The 19,124-nt window shown below is 40.9% G+C and overlaps 1 protein-coding gene across 2 annotated transcripts; it reads right to left on the reverse strand.

Annotated features, from left to right (window-relative positions):
• Positions 1-23: 23 nt before the first annotated feature.
• On the reverse strand, positions 24-18,691 carry polq (polymerase (DNA directed), theta). 2 transcript variants are annotated; one of them, XM_026170910.2, is made up of 35 exons: positions 17,918-18,691; positions 17,684-17,783; positions 17,134-17,606; positions 16,812-17,041; positions 16,000-16,176; positions 15,677-15,807; positions 15,418-15,574; positions 14,970-15,081; positions 14,666-14,867; positions 14,448-14,589; positions 14,135-14,281; positions 13,661-13,873; positions 13,415-13,557; positions 13,021-13,210; positions 12,592-12,734; positions 12,199-12,392; positions 11,738-11,862; positions 10,992-11,235; positions 8,735-10,259; positions 7,068-8,652; positions 6,763-6,903; positions 6,471-6,673; positions 5,738-5,945; positions 5,467-5,660; positions 5,227-5,355; positions 4,917-5,091; positions 4,680-4,803; positions 2,349-2,449; positions 2,159-2,241; positions 1,980-2,081; positions 1,784-1,895; positions 971-1,095; positions 725-860; positions 500-606; positions 24-423 (listed from the first exon to the last, which is right to left on the reverse strand). In XM_026170910.2, the coding sequence occupies exons 1-35, from the start codon at positions 17,983-17,985 to the stop codon at positions 310-312; spliced, it is 8,355 nt and encodes a 2,784-aa protein (XP_026026695.2). In that variant the 5' UTR covers positions 17,986-18,691; the 3' UTR covers positions 24-309. The 2 variants fall into 2 exon arrangements, with proteins under 2 accessions (XP_026026695.2, XP_080159050.1); XM_080302924.1 differs by having other exon boundaries at positions 15,677-16,176.
• Between the last annotated feature and the right edge of the window lie 433 nt (positions 18,692-19,124).

Genomic DNA, 19,124 nt, shown 5'->3' on the forward strand with positions numbered 1-19,124 from the left:
TCGAAGTCAAACTTTACAACAAATACAGACACTATGATTTGAATTTATTACGTCAGATATTTATAGAGAGAAAATATTACATGTAACTGAGGTTTGTTTTTTGTTTTTTTCCAAACTAAAAATATAATTTGATACAGTACCTTGGGAAATTAAATTATAAATACATTCAAAAGTTCATTCAGATCTCATAGTGGGACTGCTACATTTCATCATTGCCACTGTAGTGATTAAAAACATAACACAGTATCTACATAGTAATAACTGAGGAAAAGTGCATTGTGTCTGGTTTAAATATCAAACTGTAACATTTCATATATCGAGGTCCTGCAGGTTCCCCCAGCTGGGTCCCACTTTGACTTTGGCCTTCAACTTCACATAGAGTTTCACTACTGACTCCATCTCTCTCTTGACTATCTGTGCAACCTGACAGAAGCAGAGGTTAGTGTGAGAGACACTTCACACAGCTGTGTGCAACCAAAACAGTAATTCCTTTATGTACCTGTATGAGGTCTTCTTCTGTGGCTTCGTAGATGAGTTCATCATGCAGCTGCAGGATGAAGTAAGCTCCTCTGAGTTGTGATCTTCCAGCTCTGCGATGATTACGGACTGACGAGATTACAGACGTGATTAATTTACAGACTTAAACATGATGCAGGGGTTATCGCTCCCTGCATATTACATTAATGCAAAAAACCAAAAAGGAGATAATTTGTGTTCAGGTCACCTGAATTTGTGTGCTGGTGAGACGGAGGAGCTGCAGGATACGTATTTCGTAGCCGTTTCTGGATGTTGACAGTGGCAAGTTTAACAATATCAGCTGCAGAGCCCTGTACGGTTGTGTTCACTGCCTGCCGCTCTGCCTAAAAAAGTTTTGTGTTTTAAGGAAAAGGTGAAAAAAGTGGAAGAAGCACTGCATGCGTTTTAAATGACATGCTTCATATCTAAATTCTGTCAAAGAACTCGTGCTCACGTGAGCTTTGATGTGTCCATTGTTGCTGGTTATTCCAGGTAGATATCTTCTGCGACCCATCAGCGTCTGGACATAGCCGTCCTTTATACAGTTCCTCACAGTCTGTTTAAGAAAAGCATTGATCCCTGAAATGTCAGAAAGAAAATGTTTTAAAATGAGAATGTAGAAGTAAGTTTAACCAGTTTAAAGCAAACATGTCAGTGGTTCAAGCCCCCTCTACAATTGACCATGGTCTGCTATACTGGATTATCAATCCAACTCTTGGTCTTGTTATGCTCCTCAGCTTGTTTTAGTACTGATAATAACTGAACGACGTTAAGAAGTTTACACTTACACAAGTCTAATCTTCACAACACTGATAAGATTAGAAAAAACATTTCATACTACCAAAAAAAAAACAAAAAAACAACCAAACAAACATTCAAGATCTTGCTGTGTCTCTTTTTTTCAAGTACAGGCACATAATTTCCATTTAATGTTTTTATTTTTTCCTGTTATCTCATTGTAGCTATAAACCCCTCAATATTCCAACCTGTATACTGCAGCACATCCCATGAACTGGATTGTCTCATATGCAGAATTTGTGTTTTTTAGCATTGTGTGATGCATAACAGTGCAGAGAATATGCATGCGTCTTTCAGATGGACTCAAATTGGATGAAGAAAAAGTCACATGGGAACAGCTACATTATGCGTGTGTGCAGCAGTCTGCGTGGGTGTAAGAGACACCGTGGCAACAACCGGAAATACACGGCTAATATTAGTGATATTACTAATATTGAGACATGTGTAGTGGGGAAGCCCCAGTGTATACCTTTGTATCTGGCTTTGAAACTCTCAATGTAGCATGCTGCATCATTCTCATCCACTCCCATTTGCTCCCCCAAAGACTTTGCTCCCATCCCGTAGATGATGCCATAGCAAATCTGCAAACACAGAAGCATGTACTCCCCTGGTGACCTTGCATGTGTGCATGTCCTTGCTGTCTACCCTTTCCAGCCTAGTTGTACCTGTTTTGCCTGTTGTCTGAGGCTGTCATTCACTGACTCTGGCTCGACACTCTTCCACTCAGCTGCAATGCAGCGAAACACATCTGCTCCACCATTCAGCACCTGGTGAACATGCAAAGTTCACAATTTGAGTTTACATATTGTTTTCTTTCCATTAACCAGATTTAAATTTCACTGACCTGCAGGAGACGCTGATCCTTTGAGAGATGAGCTAGCACTCTCAACTCCAGCTGGGAGTAATCAGCTGCTAATATCATTCCACCTACACAACAGTACAAAGCTTATAGAAGCGCCTGAGGCAAAGCTACAGGATATGAACTATACGTGGATGTACCAGTAGTATTATTATTAGAGAATTATTATATTAACCTGAAAAAGGAATGAAAGCATGTCTCATGCTAACAGAGAAGGCAGGGCCTTGTTCTGAAGTTCCAGCTGCGACTGAAGATACCACAGAGCGTCTCCTCTTTCTGTAACAACAGTGTAAAAAAATCATTATAGCAAGTCCACCCTGCTACATCACGCCGAGCTACTTAACTTTTAAAGCGGTTAGTTTTGGAAAAAAAATGCATTATTCTTCTTGCATTATTTTAGGGATGTAATACTATTACTCTGTTGTTGGCCTATTTCTACTTCTACTTCATAGACAGACCTATGAATATGAACAGAACATTCGGCATAATAAAAGAGATGAGCACAGGCAAATAAACTTTTCATTTAATTTATTGACTTTTTCCACTGGAAAATACTTTACAGGTTATTATTAAGTAATATGCCACATTTGACGGGAGGAAAATAAAACAAACTACATATTTTAACACATATTTTTAACACAGTTACATGTAGGGCTGCTCAATTAATCGAATTTTAATCACGATTACGATCTGGGCTTTCAACGATCATTAAAAATGACTGAGCCGATTATTAGACCCTCCCTCATGCTTTACTCTCGCGCTGCTCCGTGTGGTAAGTCAAGCGCACCGCTCTCCATTTCGAACACGCGTCACAACAATTAAGAGGACCCGAGGGAAGCTCGGAAAGCTAAGCAGAAGTTATTTGGAGAGGAGAGTGACTGCCGTTGGTTGAAAAGAGGTAAAAAAAAACAAAAAACTTCAGTGGTGTGGAAACATTATGGGTTGGCGGAGTTAGACGTGGATCAAGTAGACAGTGTGTAAACTTTGCTACGATGTAGTAGCTGCACCACAGAGCAACACTGCAAAGTTGACTAAACATAGATGTTTACATTTTTCATTTATTTCTTATATTGCAAACATTTGCACTGTTATCAGTATTTGCACACTATTTTATATTATTTTTTAAAGTCATTATTCAATACATTGTTATTGTTAACCCTTTAAAGCCGGTCAGAGCAGCACACTCCGTTTTGCGTAACTATTTTTAAATCCCTGTAGAACCTGAACCGCTAAGCTAGCGCAATAATTTGTTTTGCATATGAAACCGGAGGAGTTGTACTTACATCTTATGCCATCAGCTTGTCCTCGGTCACGGTTTCGTTCCACATAAAGCTTTGCAAAAATTGCATAAAAAGCGCTTGCAGGAACAAAAACATAATATTCCAGAAACACGCTTTGCCGATCCATCAGCTGTTCCTAACACTTCCCACTTTGAAAAAGACTCAACTCGAACTATCGCATTTCCTGCCCGAAACCGGAAGTGATGTCATTTTTGCGGAAAATGTAGTTTTTTACTTGTAGGCCTTAAGTAAAAAACTATACTATACTATACTTATACTAGTGTTTTTATAAGTCATGTTTGACTCTATACTTTTCTGAATAGTTGCTGGGATGCTTAGAACTCGAATTGCACAGCTGGAAATAGTTTATTTTGATGCACGTGCTGTTTTCTTTGCAAATTTGCATCATAGGATTGTTTTTTTTGTTTTTCCTGCAGTATATAAAAATTGCTGTATCTCCAAAATAAAACTATGAAGACACTCAAAATAAATTTCCTGTTGTTGTAAACTATTTTTTGCAACTTTTTTGTATTTAAAGTTTTGAGGGATAAACCTCTTAAATTTCTCCAAGTAGAAATATATGTAAACAAAACAAAAACGATTTTCAATTTTTTTGTAGTTTATTGCACTTGTTTGCAATTAATGTAGTTACTATGGACTTAATGCATACATATTATTAAAATATGGGCTATAACAGTTGTATTGATGTATAGCAACTTGAAATGCTCCCACAAATGGCACTACAGCATGTACAAAAAAAATAATATAAGCTCTGGCGGACTTGGTTCTATGGTAGGTCTTAAAGGGTTAAATAAATATCGTCAAATAATCGTGATCTCAATTTCAGTGAAAATAATCGTGATTATCATTTTTGCCATAATCGAGCAGCCCTAGTTACATGTACTGTAAAATAAATTTAAAAACTGCAGTCAGGCCTACAGTAACAGCTGCCAACTTCATTTCTAAAGAAAATCTGAAACTGAATTCATTTAGTGAGAAACGTGTTTTCTCATTTACATATACAGTTGTCTTTTTTCTTTTTTTTCTTTTCTTTTCTTTTTATTGACTGTCTTTGCATCTCATGACCTCTTGTTCGTTTCTTTCGCTTTCCTGTTTGTTTCTTTGTAACATAGAAAATGCTAAATTAAAAAAAACATATTTATATAATTAAAACTTGATGAATTCCCCTTTTAAAAACAAAACACTTTGATCAAGTTTAACCTTACCCTGCTTTGGTCGTCCTGTAACAACCATCTTGTGAAGGTGGGCTCTCACCCACCATGGTGGGCATGTGAATCTCAAAGTCTTTGGGGACGTTCTGTATGTTTGGCTCGGTAAAACTCACTCTACCTGAGGACAGAATGAGCCGAGTCACTACAGGCTTCATATTTAACCTAAAGGGAAAATGTATTTGACAGCAGTGAAATCTCAGAAGTCTTCGTGTGCTGGTGTTTGTGTTTTACCTGTGGCTGTGTGTGTTTGAGCGATGGGGTATATCCTGTCCATCTCCAGTGTGGGGTGGTATTGTTTTTCCCTCTGCAGAGGGTAGACCACTTTAGTCAAGGCGTTAGTGATACGTCTCCACTCCAGAATTACACCTGGCAACGCGTGCAGCGGGCGAAGTTTCTCCAGAACATCCTGCTTCGAGAAATAAATGCTAGAGTTACGAAGCCAAAATAATGATTTACAGTTTTATAATATAATAAATACGTTTCTTGACAGCAATTAGGTGCAGGAGCAACATTAATTTGGTGAAATGTGAAATTGCTTCACCTTTGTGGTGCTGAACTGCTTCCCAAGTCGCACTCTGCCACCTGCCCTCCTCGTGTATCCCAGAGTTTTCTTACTTTTTGATCCACCTGCGTCACCATTTGGAGGTAGGTGGAGTTCTAAGAACAACACCTGCGGCATACATGTGAGCACACACAAGTTCAGAAGTCTTACTACGCTTTGCGCAGACTAATTGGCAATTTTACTCAAAAATGTAGCTGGGATGGAGAAGAAGTGTCTGACCTGTGCAATGTCATCGACGCAGGTGAGGGAGAAGCTGTGTCCAGCCAGAGCGTAAGCTTCAGATTCCAGCACAGACAGTTTGGCTTGCATGACGTGTTTTTGTCGTTCACACTCTTCAACACTGAAGCCGACTCCGTTCAGTTCCAGCAGGGCCAAACAAACCTGGGAAGGCATCTCTATGCTCCTGAAGAAATCTGACATATATGTACAATATTGTTAAACAAATGTCTAAACACATATTTCTGAACACATGGAGTGTGAGTTTCTATACCCAGTGTGCCCTCTTTCTCTAGCATGCCGGTCAGATGGTTCATGACGGCGTGTACGAGCACGCTTGTGGTTGCCGCCCTAACACGGGGACAGTGTGAATGTGCATTTCCAAGTCCGTCCAGCAGCGGTAACTCTTCTGGACAGTAGACAGTGACCATGTTGGGTAAAGTCCTCTCCTCACTGCCAGGGTCCAGCAGCCAACACGCAACCTGTGATAGATATTCACAACTTCAGCATGACATTTATTTTCTTTAACAATTTTTTCCCTCCAAGCATGGCAGCTGTATTTAACCCGTAATGTTATTAGTGTATCTGAGACGAAATGGACATTTATTTTTACATATTGCTGAGAAAATATGTTAATAAGTATAAGCAGATCATCTCTTATTGCTCACGGGAAAGATTGTATCTCTCGGCTGACTTGGAAAAGACTTGATATCCCCCTGGGTGAGCTGGAAGATGTGTCCGAAATGAGAGAGAAGTCTGGGCTTTTCTGCCCAGACTGCTGCCCCCACGATCCGACCCCGGATAAGCAGTAAGAGGTGGATGGATGGATTATCTCTTATCGTTTATAATAAATACAAAAAGTCTCAAAGTGTCAGCCTTACATATTACCAAGGTGCAATCACAAAATCTCACAGGTTGAGATAAAAATGATAGTTTAATATGAACTGCACTTGAATGGAGAAGTGTCAGGTTGCACACGTGACTTCAGTGTTTTTCTGTTTTCTCACCTTTGGGTCTTCACAGTTTCCTTCCAAGCTGATTCCACAGCTCAGTACAAGTGTCTTGTACACCTGTATGATGTCATATACAACTACCGCACGCACTTCATGACCAGCTGATTGGCTGCTCAGACAAGCTTTCACCTGCTCCAGCCTCTCATTTACTGGCAAGTCATTATCCAGTGGAGGAGGGGCCAGACTGGCGCTCAGGCCTAAGGGAAATGCAAACAAGGTCAACTGAGAAAACACTGTTAAAGAGCGAGCTGGTAACGTCAACCTGCATGTATTTTTCGATCGCTACCTTTGCTCTGCTCTTCCTGCAGGGATACATAGTATGCGTCTCTTCCTCCCCAGCATACAGACAATCCAATCAGAACAAGCCCTTCGCTGTTCCTTAATGGAAATCCAACAGGCGTGTTGAGCCTGTGCTGAGCTGCTGACTCTGCACAGAAAATAAATGGATGAAGTCACTGATCTCATCACAGGCTAATTTAGTGGTGCTTATGCTGACGAGAAAAAAATACAGGTGCTAAAGAAATTTTGTCAGATGATGCAAATATATTGAGTGCCTTGGAACTGCTTCACCCTAAATGACTCTTCAGTTACCTCTCTTGTGTTTCCTTCCTATTTCCCCCTCAGGCTGCTCTGTCCTTTCACAGGCCAAAGCCAGAGAGTAGCGCTGTTTTGTTTTCCACTCTTTAATGAACGTTTCAAAGAGGCGCCTGTCGCTTGCCACGTCTATGATGGAGAAAGTCCCGGAGTTGCTGGAACAGACAGACGCATCCTGGGACAGCTGAAGCGTGAAGCTTTCGTGAAACACAGGTGACTCTGTATCAGAGAGAGGCTGTGGGGATGGAGGAACAGAGTGTCGGGGAGGGCCGAGGGTCTCGCTGGTGGATGTGGTTTTCAAATTTGACTGCAGAACAGTTGTTAGTTCAGGATTAGGTAGCGTCTGTGGTTCCTGTCCACGTTTTTGGTGGTGATCAGTTGTTGATTCTAGACTCTTATTGTCAGAAGCAGAAACTACTGATCGAAGATTATGGTTTCCTGTGGGAGTTTTAGGACATTTTGCAATTGCCAATTTTTCTTGAAAGCGGCTTGACGGAATCGACTGGTTCAGTGGTGACTGGATGGATGAGGTGGTCAGCTTTACTCTTGGTGTAACAGGTGGTGTTTCCTGAGTTGGGGGAATGAGGTCACCAGCAGAGCCTGGTCTTTCTAGTAAATTTTCACTGTCACTTCTTAAAGATCGTCCTTCTTTAGAGTTACTTGTAGCAGCAGATTGCTGTAACTTCTCCCTCTTTTTGCCTGCTTGCTTCGAAGACTCTGGTATCAGTGGAGCACCAGCTGTGTTTGCAGCAGCAGCAGCATGCGTTTGAATGACCGTGAGGCCTTCTGTTGTGTTTTGCAAGGGCTGGTCAGACATGCTAGGCCAGCGGTCAAAGATATCTTGTAAACCAGGGCTACAATCAAATGCACTTTCTGGAGCATTTTGCTGAAAGGGTTGTTTAAAAACTGTATTATGTGACAATATGGCATCCATTTTCTTTTTCTTTTCCTTCTCTTCTCCTTTAGTCTCTACATGTTTTGCATTTTCAACATCTTCAATACCTATTTCCTGTCTCCCTCCTGGGTTAACACTTTCTTGTGTGCTACACTGTTTAATGTTTTTTAGATTTTTCTCATCATGTTCATTTTGAGGTGTAGTAGTGAGTTGTGGCTGCATCTGTCCTTCACACAGAACATTCTGCTCTGGGTTCACTTGCTCATGCTCTTGTTCAGTACCGTCTGCTTGTCTGAACAAACTCTGCCTTTCCAGATAGTGTTCACCGATCAGCAGCGAGTCACCCCACTCTGACAGGTTAAAGAAAGACTCGCCCCATTGGATTGCCTCCTGTTTCTCTGCTTCCTGGTTGGCAAGAAGCTCACTGCGTCGTCTCTCCTGGGTCGATGAAGCACGCTTTTCTTTCACCTCCTGGTTTATAGATTCCTCCTCATCTGATTGGTCAGGGATCTGGTGCGGGCTCAGATCCGCCAGCAGAGGGCTGTGATATAAGCTGTCAAAAAGGAAGCTACTGCTTCTGTTAAGACTCACAGAAGAGGTCTGATTAGGATCCGGGGCCTCATCATTAAATGCACCTTCATTTTCATCTTTATTCATGTTATCACCACCTCCTGGCTCAGGTGAAATCTTTGAGAAAGGAACAAATAAGTATTTATAAAGACGACCATATTCACACAATTCTAGCATAATATATGTTTCAGTCTCTTACCTGATGGCTGGTATTGAGGATGAGCTCCATCTGGCTATCTGAGAGAGAAACATTGAAGCTGGGGTGTGCTTTGTCTGGCCCTTTAAGTCCATTTGTTCTTTCATGTCCATTTTCCTCCAGACCTGCAGCTACTTCCAACAATTGATCTTCTCTTCTCTTTTTTGTTTCAACTTCCTGATCCATACATCGGACGACCTCATCTGTCTGTTGAACAATGATTCTCTCTGTCTGAGTGTCCAGTTCAAAGCTGTCACCAAAACTCTCTTCTCCCGTTTTAACATCCCCCTCAATTTCATCATCTGTCTTATCTCCTCCATAGAGCTCAGGAGATGAAAACTTCTCTCTGCCATCCATCCGTCTTCGCTTGGCCTCAGGAACAGTGGCAGAGGAGTCCGAGAGGGGAGAGTTTAATGTGTCTGGATTTGTAGGTGTACGAGGAGGGGTTTCGTGCATACGGTGAGGGGCAGGAATAGTTACTAGCAGCTGACCTGAATGAGCTGAATTTTTGACTGAAGAAACTATTGCAGGTTTCGAGTGTGACGTTTCTGCGGTCTCAACGTTATCTTGCAGATTTTTGTCAGTCTGTATGGAGTGCAGGACTTTTCTTAAGGCTCTCTTCAGTATACCAGGTTGCACAGGTGAAACAGTGAGTCCTGTGGTGCAGTCTCCTTTCACTGTCCTTGTGGAAACCGTTTGCTGTTGTTCTGCCCGTGATATTGGCGCTCTAAAACGTGGAAGCAGTATTGGAGAAGGTGAGGCCTGAGGCTGTGGTCCCGGTGCAGGCACGGGCAGGGGGCTAGATATAATCTCAGCCAACTCCTGTGTTAGGCTCTGTTCAGGAACAGGCTGATTTACTTGACAATTCTTTGGCCTGATTGAGACCGTGACTCCATCTGCGTCTCTTTCTTTTCGCTTTGCTTTGTGGCACTCCTTCTCTTCCTGCTCTGACCCTATGTTCTCTGCGTTTTCACCTTGATTTTCTGCAGCATTTGTTATTGATTTCTTTGTCACTGCTTTTGATGTTTCATTTTTTCTTTCTCTGTTTGCTTCCCCGATTTCTGGGTCAGATCTGCCTTCCTTTCTGGGATCTTCCAATATATTCTTTGATTCCATCACTCCTAACTTCCCCTGCTCTTTTCCTGCTTCCCCTTTTTCCCTGCTGTTCCTTCCCTCCATTTTCACTTCAGACATCTTTTCATCACTTTTACAGCCTTCCCTAATCTCTTCTCCATGATCATTGTTTGTCTCTGGTTCTTGTACACTGAGACACGAGGAGGACGAGGTGTCCGAATCCCCAGAGTGATCATCAGGGCTGTTTACAGCAGGAGCCCCAGGAGGAAGACTTGTAGGATCCCAGTGAATTCCTAACTGGGCCAGGTCTTCTTGAAGAAGGAGCCTTGCCTCAGACACTATCTCAACAGCTGCCTCCTGTTCTGTGAGAGCTCGTCCACCAGTCACCCAGACACATCGGAGGCTTCGTCTCTCAGCTGCCTCCACTTCACTCTCATCCACTGCACGCTTGGAGCTGATGAAGGCAGACAGTACAAGACTGGTTATAGGTTATAAAGTTCTCAGGAGATTATAACTTGAGTGCATACCTTTTGAAATTGAGTTTGAGTTTAGATGGTTTACCACACCAGCTACATTACGGGGGTAGTTTAAATTGTTTTTTAGTTTGATTCACAGTGCAGTTGTTCAATTGTTATTCCTTTTTTTTGAATGATGTGCATATAATTATGTTCCTCCTGTAAGCACATCAGGATTTTTCAGTTGCATTAACTTTAAAAGTTATTAATAAAAAAATTAATCCAGTTCATCTGAACTGGATTAATTAATAATACACTGATTAATTTCTTTGCAATATTATTTTTCTGTTTTTCCAGCAGCGTTCTGCAACATTTACCAGGTCACAGTTCTTGAGAAATGGAGCACAGGCAAAGGAAAAACCCAATAAATATTTCTGCAGACCCAGGTCGCTTTCTTTAAAATTGCAAAAAATGAAAAATGCACTGGCCTTGATGGAAGCAGTCTTATGTGCCTTATGCACCACTAAGATGCTCCGCCCACCCATTTTTTCCCATTTAATTCTTAAATACCTTTTATGCAGTACGTAGCACATTTGAAAAACTGTATCAGATTTGCTGATTAAAAATTTAAAAAGCAATGCCATTATTTGCCTAGACAGCAGAACCAAATAAGTGCCATTCTTCAGTGACCTATCAGGGACTTCATATCTTTAACACAAATACACACCTACCTCTTAAATGGGATGGCATTCCGCAGGGCTTTCTCAACATCAGCTGCGGTGGCCCTGGCCAGCTCTGCGACAGTGCAGAGGCCTTGGGTGTAGAGCGCTCTGGCTCGAGTTGCATTCAGAAGGGAAACTCTGACCAGGTCGACCAGCTCCCTCTGGACTCCAAAGCTCAACCTGGTCTGGTACTGGGATAAAAGCAGTTCCATGTTGTGCCAGCCAAGACGCTTGCAGAACACAGTTACCATACCTGAGGGAACACATTTACATGCTTAGTTACCAACATGTTGCTTTTTGTTCTGTTTTTCTTTCGTTTCTTGTTGTGGTTACACTGATCACTGATTCAACAGCATTTAGATCCATTCTGATCCAGCGAAACGCCTGATGCACACTGGAACGAAATATGTTAACATGAATTACCTTAGAAAATCTCATACTAACCTGACTGAAAAACATGGACAACTATGAATGATGGATACATGTCTATAAGTTATGTATATAGGTGCAGAAACACATTTAAGTTGTAGTGGAGGTAAGTCTCTCCTGCGTATCTACCACTCAGAAGTGTTCCTGCCTCTTGCATTGAGTTAATGTTCTTGTTAATGTTCTGTTTAAAGGTAAAGTTTTGTCACAAATTCAAAGGGTGCGTATTCTAAAGTGTAACGTGTTCTCTGCTGCAAGCCTCAGAAAAGCTTTACGCTCAAGCCTCCAGAGGCGCTGGAACAACTTGTCTGAATCTCTGAAGTATCTACCTGCATACGTGGAAGCAGACTGCTGCAGAGATTGTAACTGCCCACGACTGCAGTTGTATTTGTTTGCAACAGTTCCCAAAGGCACCTCATTCACCAGATCCTGCAGTACAAGAGTTGTGAAAAACCTGAGAGCAAGTGAAAGAAAAGAAGATGGGAATTACAAAGGATTCAGTCAAACAAAAGAATATACTTTTTCCAGTAATGAAATATATCCCTTATTTGTTTGGGGGTTGGGTTTTTTCCCTGTGCTTCTCATATGAGTCAGCTTTTAAACAAGGGCCGCAATGTTAGGAATCACTATGCACACAATGAACAATATAATGTAATCCAGTACTAAACCCTGATTCAAGGTTTGCAGCAGTTTGAGGTTCTGAACATGTGAACTGAAAACTAAATGTAAAGGATATTCAGTAAGTATATGTTATACACATGACTTTCAAATTATAATAAATGTGTTTTACCGTTTATGAATAGCCATTTGTCTGTGCTGCTTTTCTGTCTTGGCAACAAGTTTCCCGCCGACAGATCGTGCCAAAAAGCCTTCCTGGACGCCAACCAGTTCTGCTACTCTCTTCATCGATGATGACAGCTGCTCCCACAGACAGAAGAACTGATACCAATCTATGGTGGTCCACTCTGCGTACAGTGGAGTGATCTGAGGAGAATTTGGACACAGTATTTCAAATATTTAGATTTGGAGCAGCAGTGTGGAATTTTAAGAGACGTGTCCTCTCAAAATATTTTTGTTACCTATAAGAAAGTTAGGATTTAAGCACCATTAGGCATGTATCAACAACCTTAAGAGGTATTATATAGCCAACAGAAAATGTTCCAGCAAGTTTTAATATATGTACCAGGTACAAAATGTGCAAATCATTTTCCAGGACAAAACCCTTCATGGCCCGCTGCAGGTCTGCAAATATTCCTAGAGCCTCAGGAGGAGATAGGGAGGAAGAAAGGGTGGCGGCGCCAAGTTGAGTTGGACAGTACCGCTCGTCTGGGTATGCAAAGACATGAGACAGAGAGCATATAATTCACTGAAAATCTGATAAGAAAATGATACTAGGATCAAAGAAAGTAAAGGAATCACAGTGAAATTAGTCTTTTATCAATTAACTGTGAAAACATTTTTTTTTAAATGTTGAAAATGACTATTTGAAATATGCATTTCTACCAGAACATAATATTATTGAAGGCCTATTCATCATGTGCCAGTTTAGCAGTGATATGAAAGGATATGAAAGGATGAATACTGCAGGATATTATCAAAACTGTGGGATTACCTTGTCCATCTTTTTGAATGTTAATAAATTCATTCTCCATCAACCATTCAACACAGGTCTCAATAGAGCCTTTACTGGCCTCTTCTTTGGAGACGTTTTTGCCATGACATTTCATGCTGGCAGCCAGAAGTGAGCACGAAGCATACAATCTCACATCTTGCGGAGTGCTGGCTACACCTCCAACGATTATCTGTGTGTCAGAATGAGGGGAATAAGGAAGACAAAACATTTACAGACATCTTGACGCAGCTGCTTGTTTAGTCACTGTGAGGTTAGGTAAAGTACCTTGACCGTACATCAGTTAAACTAGCGCAATAGCTGTTATAAAAGAAGGAAATAATCTACTTTAAGCATAACTTGTTACTATTCCTACCAGTTTGAATAATAATCATACCTCCAGGATGGCTCGTAGCATGCTAGTGGTAACACCTTCACCCTCTCTTCTCACCAGGCAGCTGCTGATTGGCTGAAGAGCACCTTTAAGCAGAGTGATACCTTTCTGACGCTCTGCCTCCTTACACACCAGCACACTTTCACCTAGAAGGAAAGAACAAAATGATAAAACACAAAATAAAACTCTAAACTTAATTTTTTTTGCAAACAAAATAAACTTCATTCATTCATGAAAGACTTCACACACCTGTAGTGTCAATTCCTTTTCTTCCTGCTCGTCCTGCCATCTGTTTGTATGTGAGCGGATCCAGCAAGTGACCGTTGAATGTGGGAGTTCGAATGATGACCCTGCGCGCTGGGAGATTAACCCCTGATGAGAGGGTCGAGGTGGCAGCCAGGACTCTGATCATGCCCTGGCGAAAAGCTCCCTCCAACACGTCACGTTCATCGAATGTTAATCCTGCAGAGTCAAACATTAACTCATATAAACATACTCAAAAAAATATTGCATTTAGTCTAGAACAATGGTTCTCAAACTGCGTGGCAGGCCCCAACCAGGTGACCAATAAGAAATTAAACTAAGTTGATTTAATATAACAATATAGTTATATTATTCAACAACTATTGACAATAGTTGTTGAATGTGGGGGCATCAAATTAGGTTTAATATCCAGTAGTCTAGACTCAGCTGTGGTTAAAAGGATTGCATAAATGTGTTCACCAGCATGGTGGAAGGCCACGCCCCATGGCACAGTGCGCTGCAGGATGGGGTCCAAACCAGCTGGAGTTCGTCTTAATTGAGCTATTACATCCACTAGTCCCTCCTGATCCAGACGCACTGTCTGAGGCTCAGCTTCGCTCTGACGCTCTGAGAAAAAACATACCAAACACAACACACCATAAGATTTGAGATAAAATTCTGTGACTCAAATATAATAAATTCATTAAAAAACTGAATGTGCATATCATAACATGCTGCAAAAACAGGCTATTGTTCTACCTCATTCTGAAATAAGTATTTAAGCTTCACAAACCAGCATGTCTGAGGTTGTAAAACTCTCTCGCGATAGTATCTGCCAGTTTCTCACACCAGTTCTTTGAAGGGCAGAATAGCAGCACGCAGTGGCCCTCTCTCGCTGTCTCATAGCACAAGCTTACTACGTGGTCATCATCACCCTATGACGTAAAGAATCTGTTAATATACTACTATTCATGACAAACTATGTCTCATCTCTGGACTTTACTCAGTTACCTTAACGTGGAGTGCAGGAGTAAAATGTCGGACCACAGAGAGACTCTGGTCATAGATGTTGCAGCCCACCTTGAGGTGCTCCTGCAGGGGTACAGGTCTATAGTCTGTCTGGTACAGCTCTGCACCTAACCAGCTAGCCAGGAGCGAGAGGTTTGGCAAAGTGGCACTCATACCGATTATTTGAATGCCCTCAGAAAGAGACCTGCAGAAAGACTAATTAACACTTTTGGCAGAGGAGCATGATTTTTAAAGACTGCAAATTCAGAAAAGGTCAGGCCAAAAAAATTAAATAAATGGCACAGACCCCATGCTGTTCTGCTTCTGTGCAATGTAGCGGATTTTAGTTAAGAGCAATTCCAGCAGGTATCCTCTTCCAGAATCTCCAACCATATGCAGCTCATCTACTACCACCATACCTTGAAGCACAAAAATAACAAACTCATTCTCTATTAATTATATCAATGAATGCAAACAATTAGGACTGCAAAGCAATAATATCTTTTAGAATTTAGTATTTCTGTATTTAGTAATTTACTGTAGTGTACTGACTTTGGTAAATTACTTCTTTTATTTCAGTTTATAAAATACCTGCAAATAACCCAAATGCGTTCAGTTTACACTGATAAAAGTGAGAAAAGAAGGAACTTCTTAAACTTGAAAAGCTGCAGTTAAGCAAAAGTTTGACATGACCGTCAATTGACGACTCAATTGTTCAACTGTTTCAGTACTAGCACCTATAACAAATTTATTACCTAGAAGAGTCATACTATTCTCTTCAATGAGTCTGTTAAGAAGAGAGTTGGCTTTTTCTATGGTGCAAACAGCTACGTCCAGAGCTGTGAACCCTCCAGCAGCAGAGGTGCTGCCCATGTACCCCTCCACCCGAACTCCTGCCTCTTCAAATATGCTCTACAAGATAAGATACACAAGTGTGTTAGACTGAGACATATACACAGAAAACACTTTGTCCATAACCATATGCATGAATTTCTCTGTTCACTGCTCACGCACCTGAAGGTAATGCATCTTCTCTTTTGCAACAGAGACAAATGGCAGGATAAAGAGAGCTTTTCTTTTTGTCTCCAACACACGCTTTAACATCAACAGCTCTGACACCAGAGTTTTTCCAGCACTAGTAGGGGCTGAAATAAAATTAAAAAAAAAAAAAACACAAAACGAAACAATAATAATAATAATAACAGCAATACAAATAATAATTGAAAAGATTTTCCCAACTGATATGCCTGTTGCTCCTCCCTCCCCAAGACCCACTTTAGAAACCTTGAGATCATAGAGGAGAGAATAAAGAAAACATAAAACATTGAGATTCTTACCAGAATACACCAGGTTACCTCCCTGCAGCACCTGTCCAACAGCAAGGCACTGAGCCTGCCACTCAAACATCCGAGTCACTCCATGTTTCTGGTATCGGTCCAGCACAGGTTTTGGTAAGCCCCAGTTGGAGAGCAACAGCTTTTCAGCTTGGTCAGGAGGAACACACAAGGCAGGACCTACAGTAGGACACAAGTTATTACACGTAGTATTGAATCAAAATCTTCAATGCTTTGTTTAAAACAGATATGTGATCATGTCACACACATGTCAAATATGAATACAGTTTATTGAAACAGTCCAAATCTGGGCACACATGAACAAGAAAGCCATTCATACAAGCTGCAAAACTGGTTTACTAAAAGGATAAAATAGCCACCTGCTGCAGGGCCTCAAAACTGTGATCAGTGGTCGCACCACTGCCTTTGATTATATTCAATATGAGGCAACTTTATTTTATTTGGGCCTTTTTTCTTCTCGTCTTCATGCCTTTCCTTGTCTTATGTAAAATAGTTTTAACTGCTTTGTTGGCGATTGGTGCTAAACAAACAAAATCCCCTACCTCATGTCTCATCTAAGGGGAAGCAGCTTGGAAATGTTGCTATTGATATGTATGCTATGAACGTTGATATTGAAACCATGTTCTGAAGAGGGTTTACTTATCATATCAAATTTTACAACCTTGATTATTTCTGTGCACATTCCTAAGCTGTATGCAGTAACACATACAATAGTTCATCTGTGTTTCGTCCAGCAGCCAGCTGAATGGTTAATCTAGCTCGACAGTTTTATGTCAGTGCCTGGTGTACTTTACCTGGATGAGGCAATGTGTCACTGAGAGTGCTGAGCTCTAAGCCGCTGGGGACTGTGAGCACAGAAGCAGACTGACTCTGTAACGATTGCTGGAGTTTGGCCCTCTTCATAGCTGCTGCGAGACGGGTGGGGCTGAACAAGATGTAGTCCCTGGATAGATGGCCATTCTTACTTGACCCACTTTTGTCTTCGCTAAAAGGAGAACTCTTTCTTTTAGACACAAGCTTCTGGCTGTGGAACAGAGCAAGAGAGAATATGTTGACAGAAGCAGTTCAGGAGGACATTAAAGAAATTATACAAAAGCTAGACAAGTTAAAACACACATGCTGGAAGTGCCTGCTTGCTGACTCTTTTGTGTGTTCTGGCAAGCTACAACGTTGACAACGGCAGAAGCAAGCTTTGAAGTAGTGCTCTGTGGATGTTCCACTTCCTCCGAGTCCTCACTGAAGAGAAGCTTTTGAGCAAGCTCTTTGCAGTCAGCTCTCCATCTCGCTCGCTTGCTATCCCCTCTAGGCTCACAGACTCCATCAATAGGGCAAGGGTGTCTGCGGGATCTTTTGTCTGAGGGGTGAAACGATGCTCCATCTCTGATCTGCACCAAATCTCTCTCCTTTTCATTTTGTGCAACTAGTGCAAGGGGGCGTAAAGGGGCAGAGGGAGTTGATGCTGATGATGGTCTTTCCAGGGCATGTCTGTTTACTGCGAGCTTCACAGGGTCCACAACGTCTAGCGCCAGCAGGACCTCTTCACTGAGAGCTAAAGTGGACTCCCCCAGCAGAAACACAGCTCCTCCGTTCTAAGACAAAAAACAATGCTTATGATTTATTTGAATCAAAGAAGGACAGAGAGAGTAAAATAAGCTGTTCCACTCACCGTGTGGTTGTCTTTGTTGCTGTTCTGTGATCCGTTTGTTTTGTCTGACAGGCTTGTTTTCTGTCTGTCTCCGTTTGGTGGCTCATCATGAGCTTGGAAGCTGTGCGCAGAAATAAGTGCATTCATTACTTCAACACGTACGACTGGCGATTATATTAATATTGGTGTCTCCAAGCAACAGCTGACTGTTCATAAATGTCATTGCAGATAAATGAAGTGAAACAGGTTACTCACCTTGTTTTCTTTTTGACCTGGTGCTGTCCCATGTAGCTCCTTTTTTTCTGAGGACCCGAGGTGTTCATGCTGAACAAACTGCAGAGGTTTTAGTGAACGCCCGAGTGAGTGGATGTGAATTAACATGACATAAATTTACCCTCGACACAGGCTTATAAACTCAATTTGATGTTCACAAAACAAAAGAAAGCAATAGTCAACCTCTTAAGTAATTATTTTAGTAGCGAAAAAAAACAATAAAAAAAACCTTTTAGTTTGATAAACAAATCTCAAATCAAAAAGACCGCCGGAGCGCCACCCCGGTGTTTCGCTAAAACAGTCCGACGGAATACAAGCTGTTCCTAAGCAAAGTTCCATTTAGCATCACTATTGCTACTACTATCTATTCTACATTGACTATTAATAATGATTGATGTGAATAATGATTGTGTAGTGAATAATGATTGTGTAGTGAATAATGATTGTGTATTTACAGTGGTACTTTTTACTTTCTACTTTACCACTTACGTAAACGTAAAAGTAATACATTCTAAACCTTACTGAACCTTACAATATAAAAGTAAAACTATCCATTACACATAAAATGGGTTCCATAGCCATTCTTTTATGTTATAGTCTATTATCAAATTATTATAAATGAATAAGCAAGTATTTCATATTTGTAGATGCCCAGGGCAGAGGTGATTGAAGTAATTGTATATACTGTTGCGTGGTTTCATTTACTGTACAGCAGTTTATTTTTCTTTTTTCCCCTTTTTCACAATTTAGCTATTCTTCCCCGACCATACCGTATACATGCTGATGACGCAAAGAATACACATTAGTATAATATACCATGTATGTGTAGTGTAAATAAAACTAATACTGATAATTGACAAATTAAATAAAATGTTGTTTAATACATGTTTTATGATGTTTTATGTTTTGGTAAAAATAATTATGCTCCAGGGTATTTACTGAAAAACACATAATGCCTTAAATTCAGAAAAATTACTACATCGTAAAATTTTCGAAAATTAACCCAGAAGGTATTGCGTCTCTTATGAAGTGCTACTTCTTTCCATTTCTTTTCTGGAAATAATGTGTAGAACAATATCGTCCTCTTCTTTTACTATAAGTTGGATATTTTATATCTATTTAGTCTGGTCCTGTTACAGTGAAAGTAAGTCTGCCTATTCAGCGGGGAGGAATAAAATATAGACCAAAT

Source organism: Astatotilapia calliptera, chromosome 6 (genome assembly GCF_964374335.1).
Source record: "Astatotilapia calliptera chromosome 6, fAstCal68.1, whole genome shotgun sequence".
NCBI lineage: Eukaryota > Metazoa > Chordata > Actinopteri > Cichliformes > Cichlidae > Astatotilapia > Astatotilapia calliptera.

What these genes read in the sequence shown, in the direction of transcription:
- polq (XM_080302924.1), bottom strand. Translation starts at nt 17,985, where the DNA reads ATGAACACCTCGGGTCCTCAGAAAAAAAGGAGCTACATGGGACAGCAC. An exon ending in CAGAAGCAGAACAGCATGGG is followed by an intron (nt 14,868 to 14,969) that starts GTCTGTGCCATT and finishes GTCTTTCTGCAG; the next exon opens with GTCTCTTTCTGAGGGCATTC. An exon ending in CATTCAAAAAGATGGACAAG is followed by an intron (nt 12,735 to 13,020) that starts GTAATCCCACAG and finishes TTGCATACCCAG; the next exon opens with ACGAGCGGTACTGTCCAACT.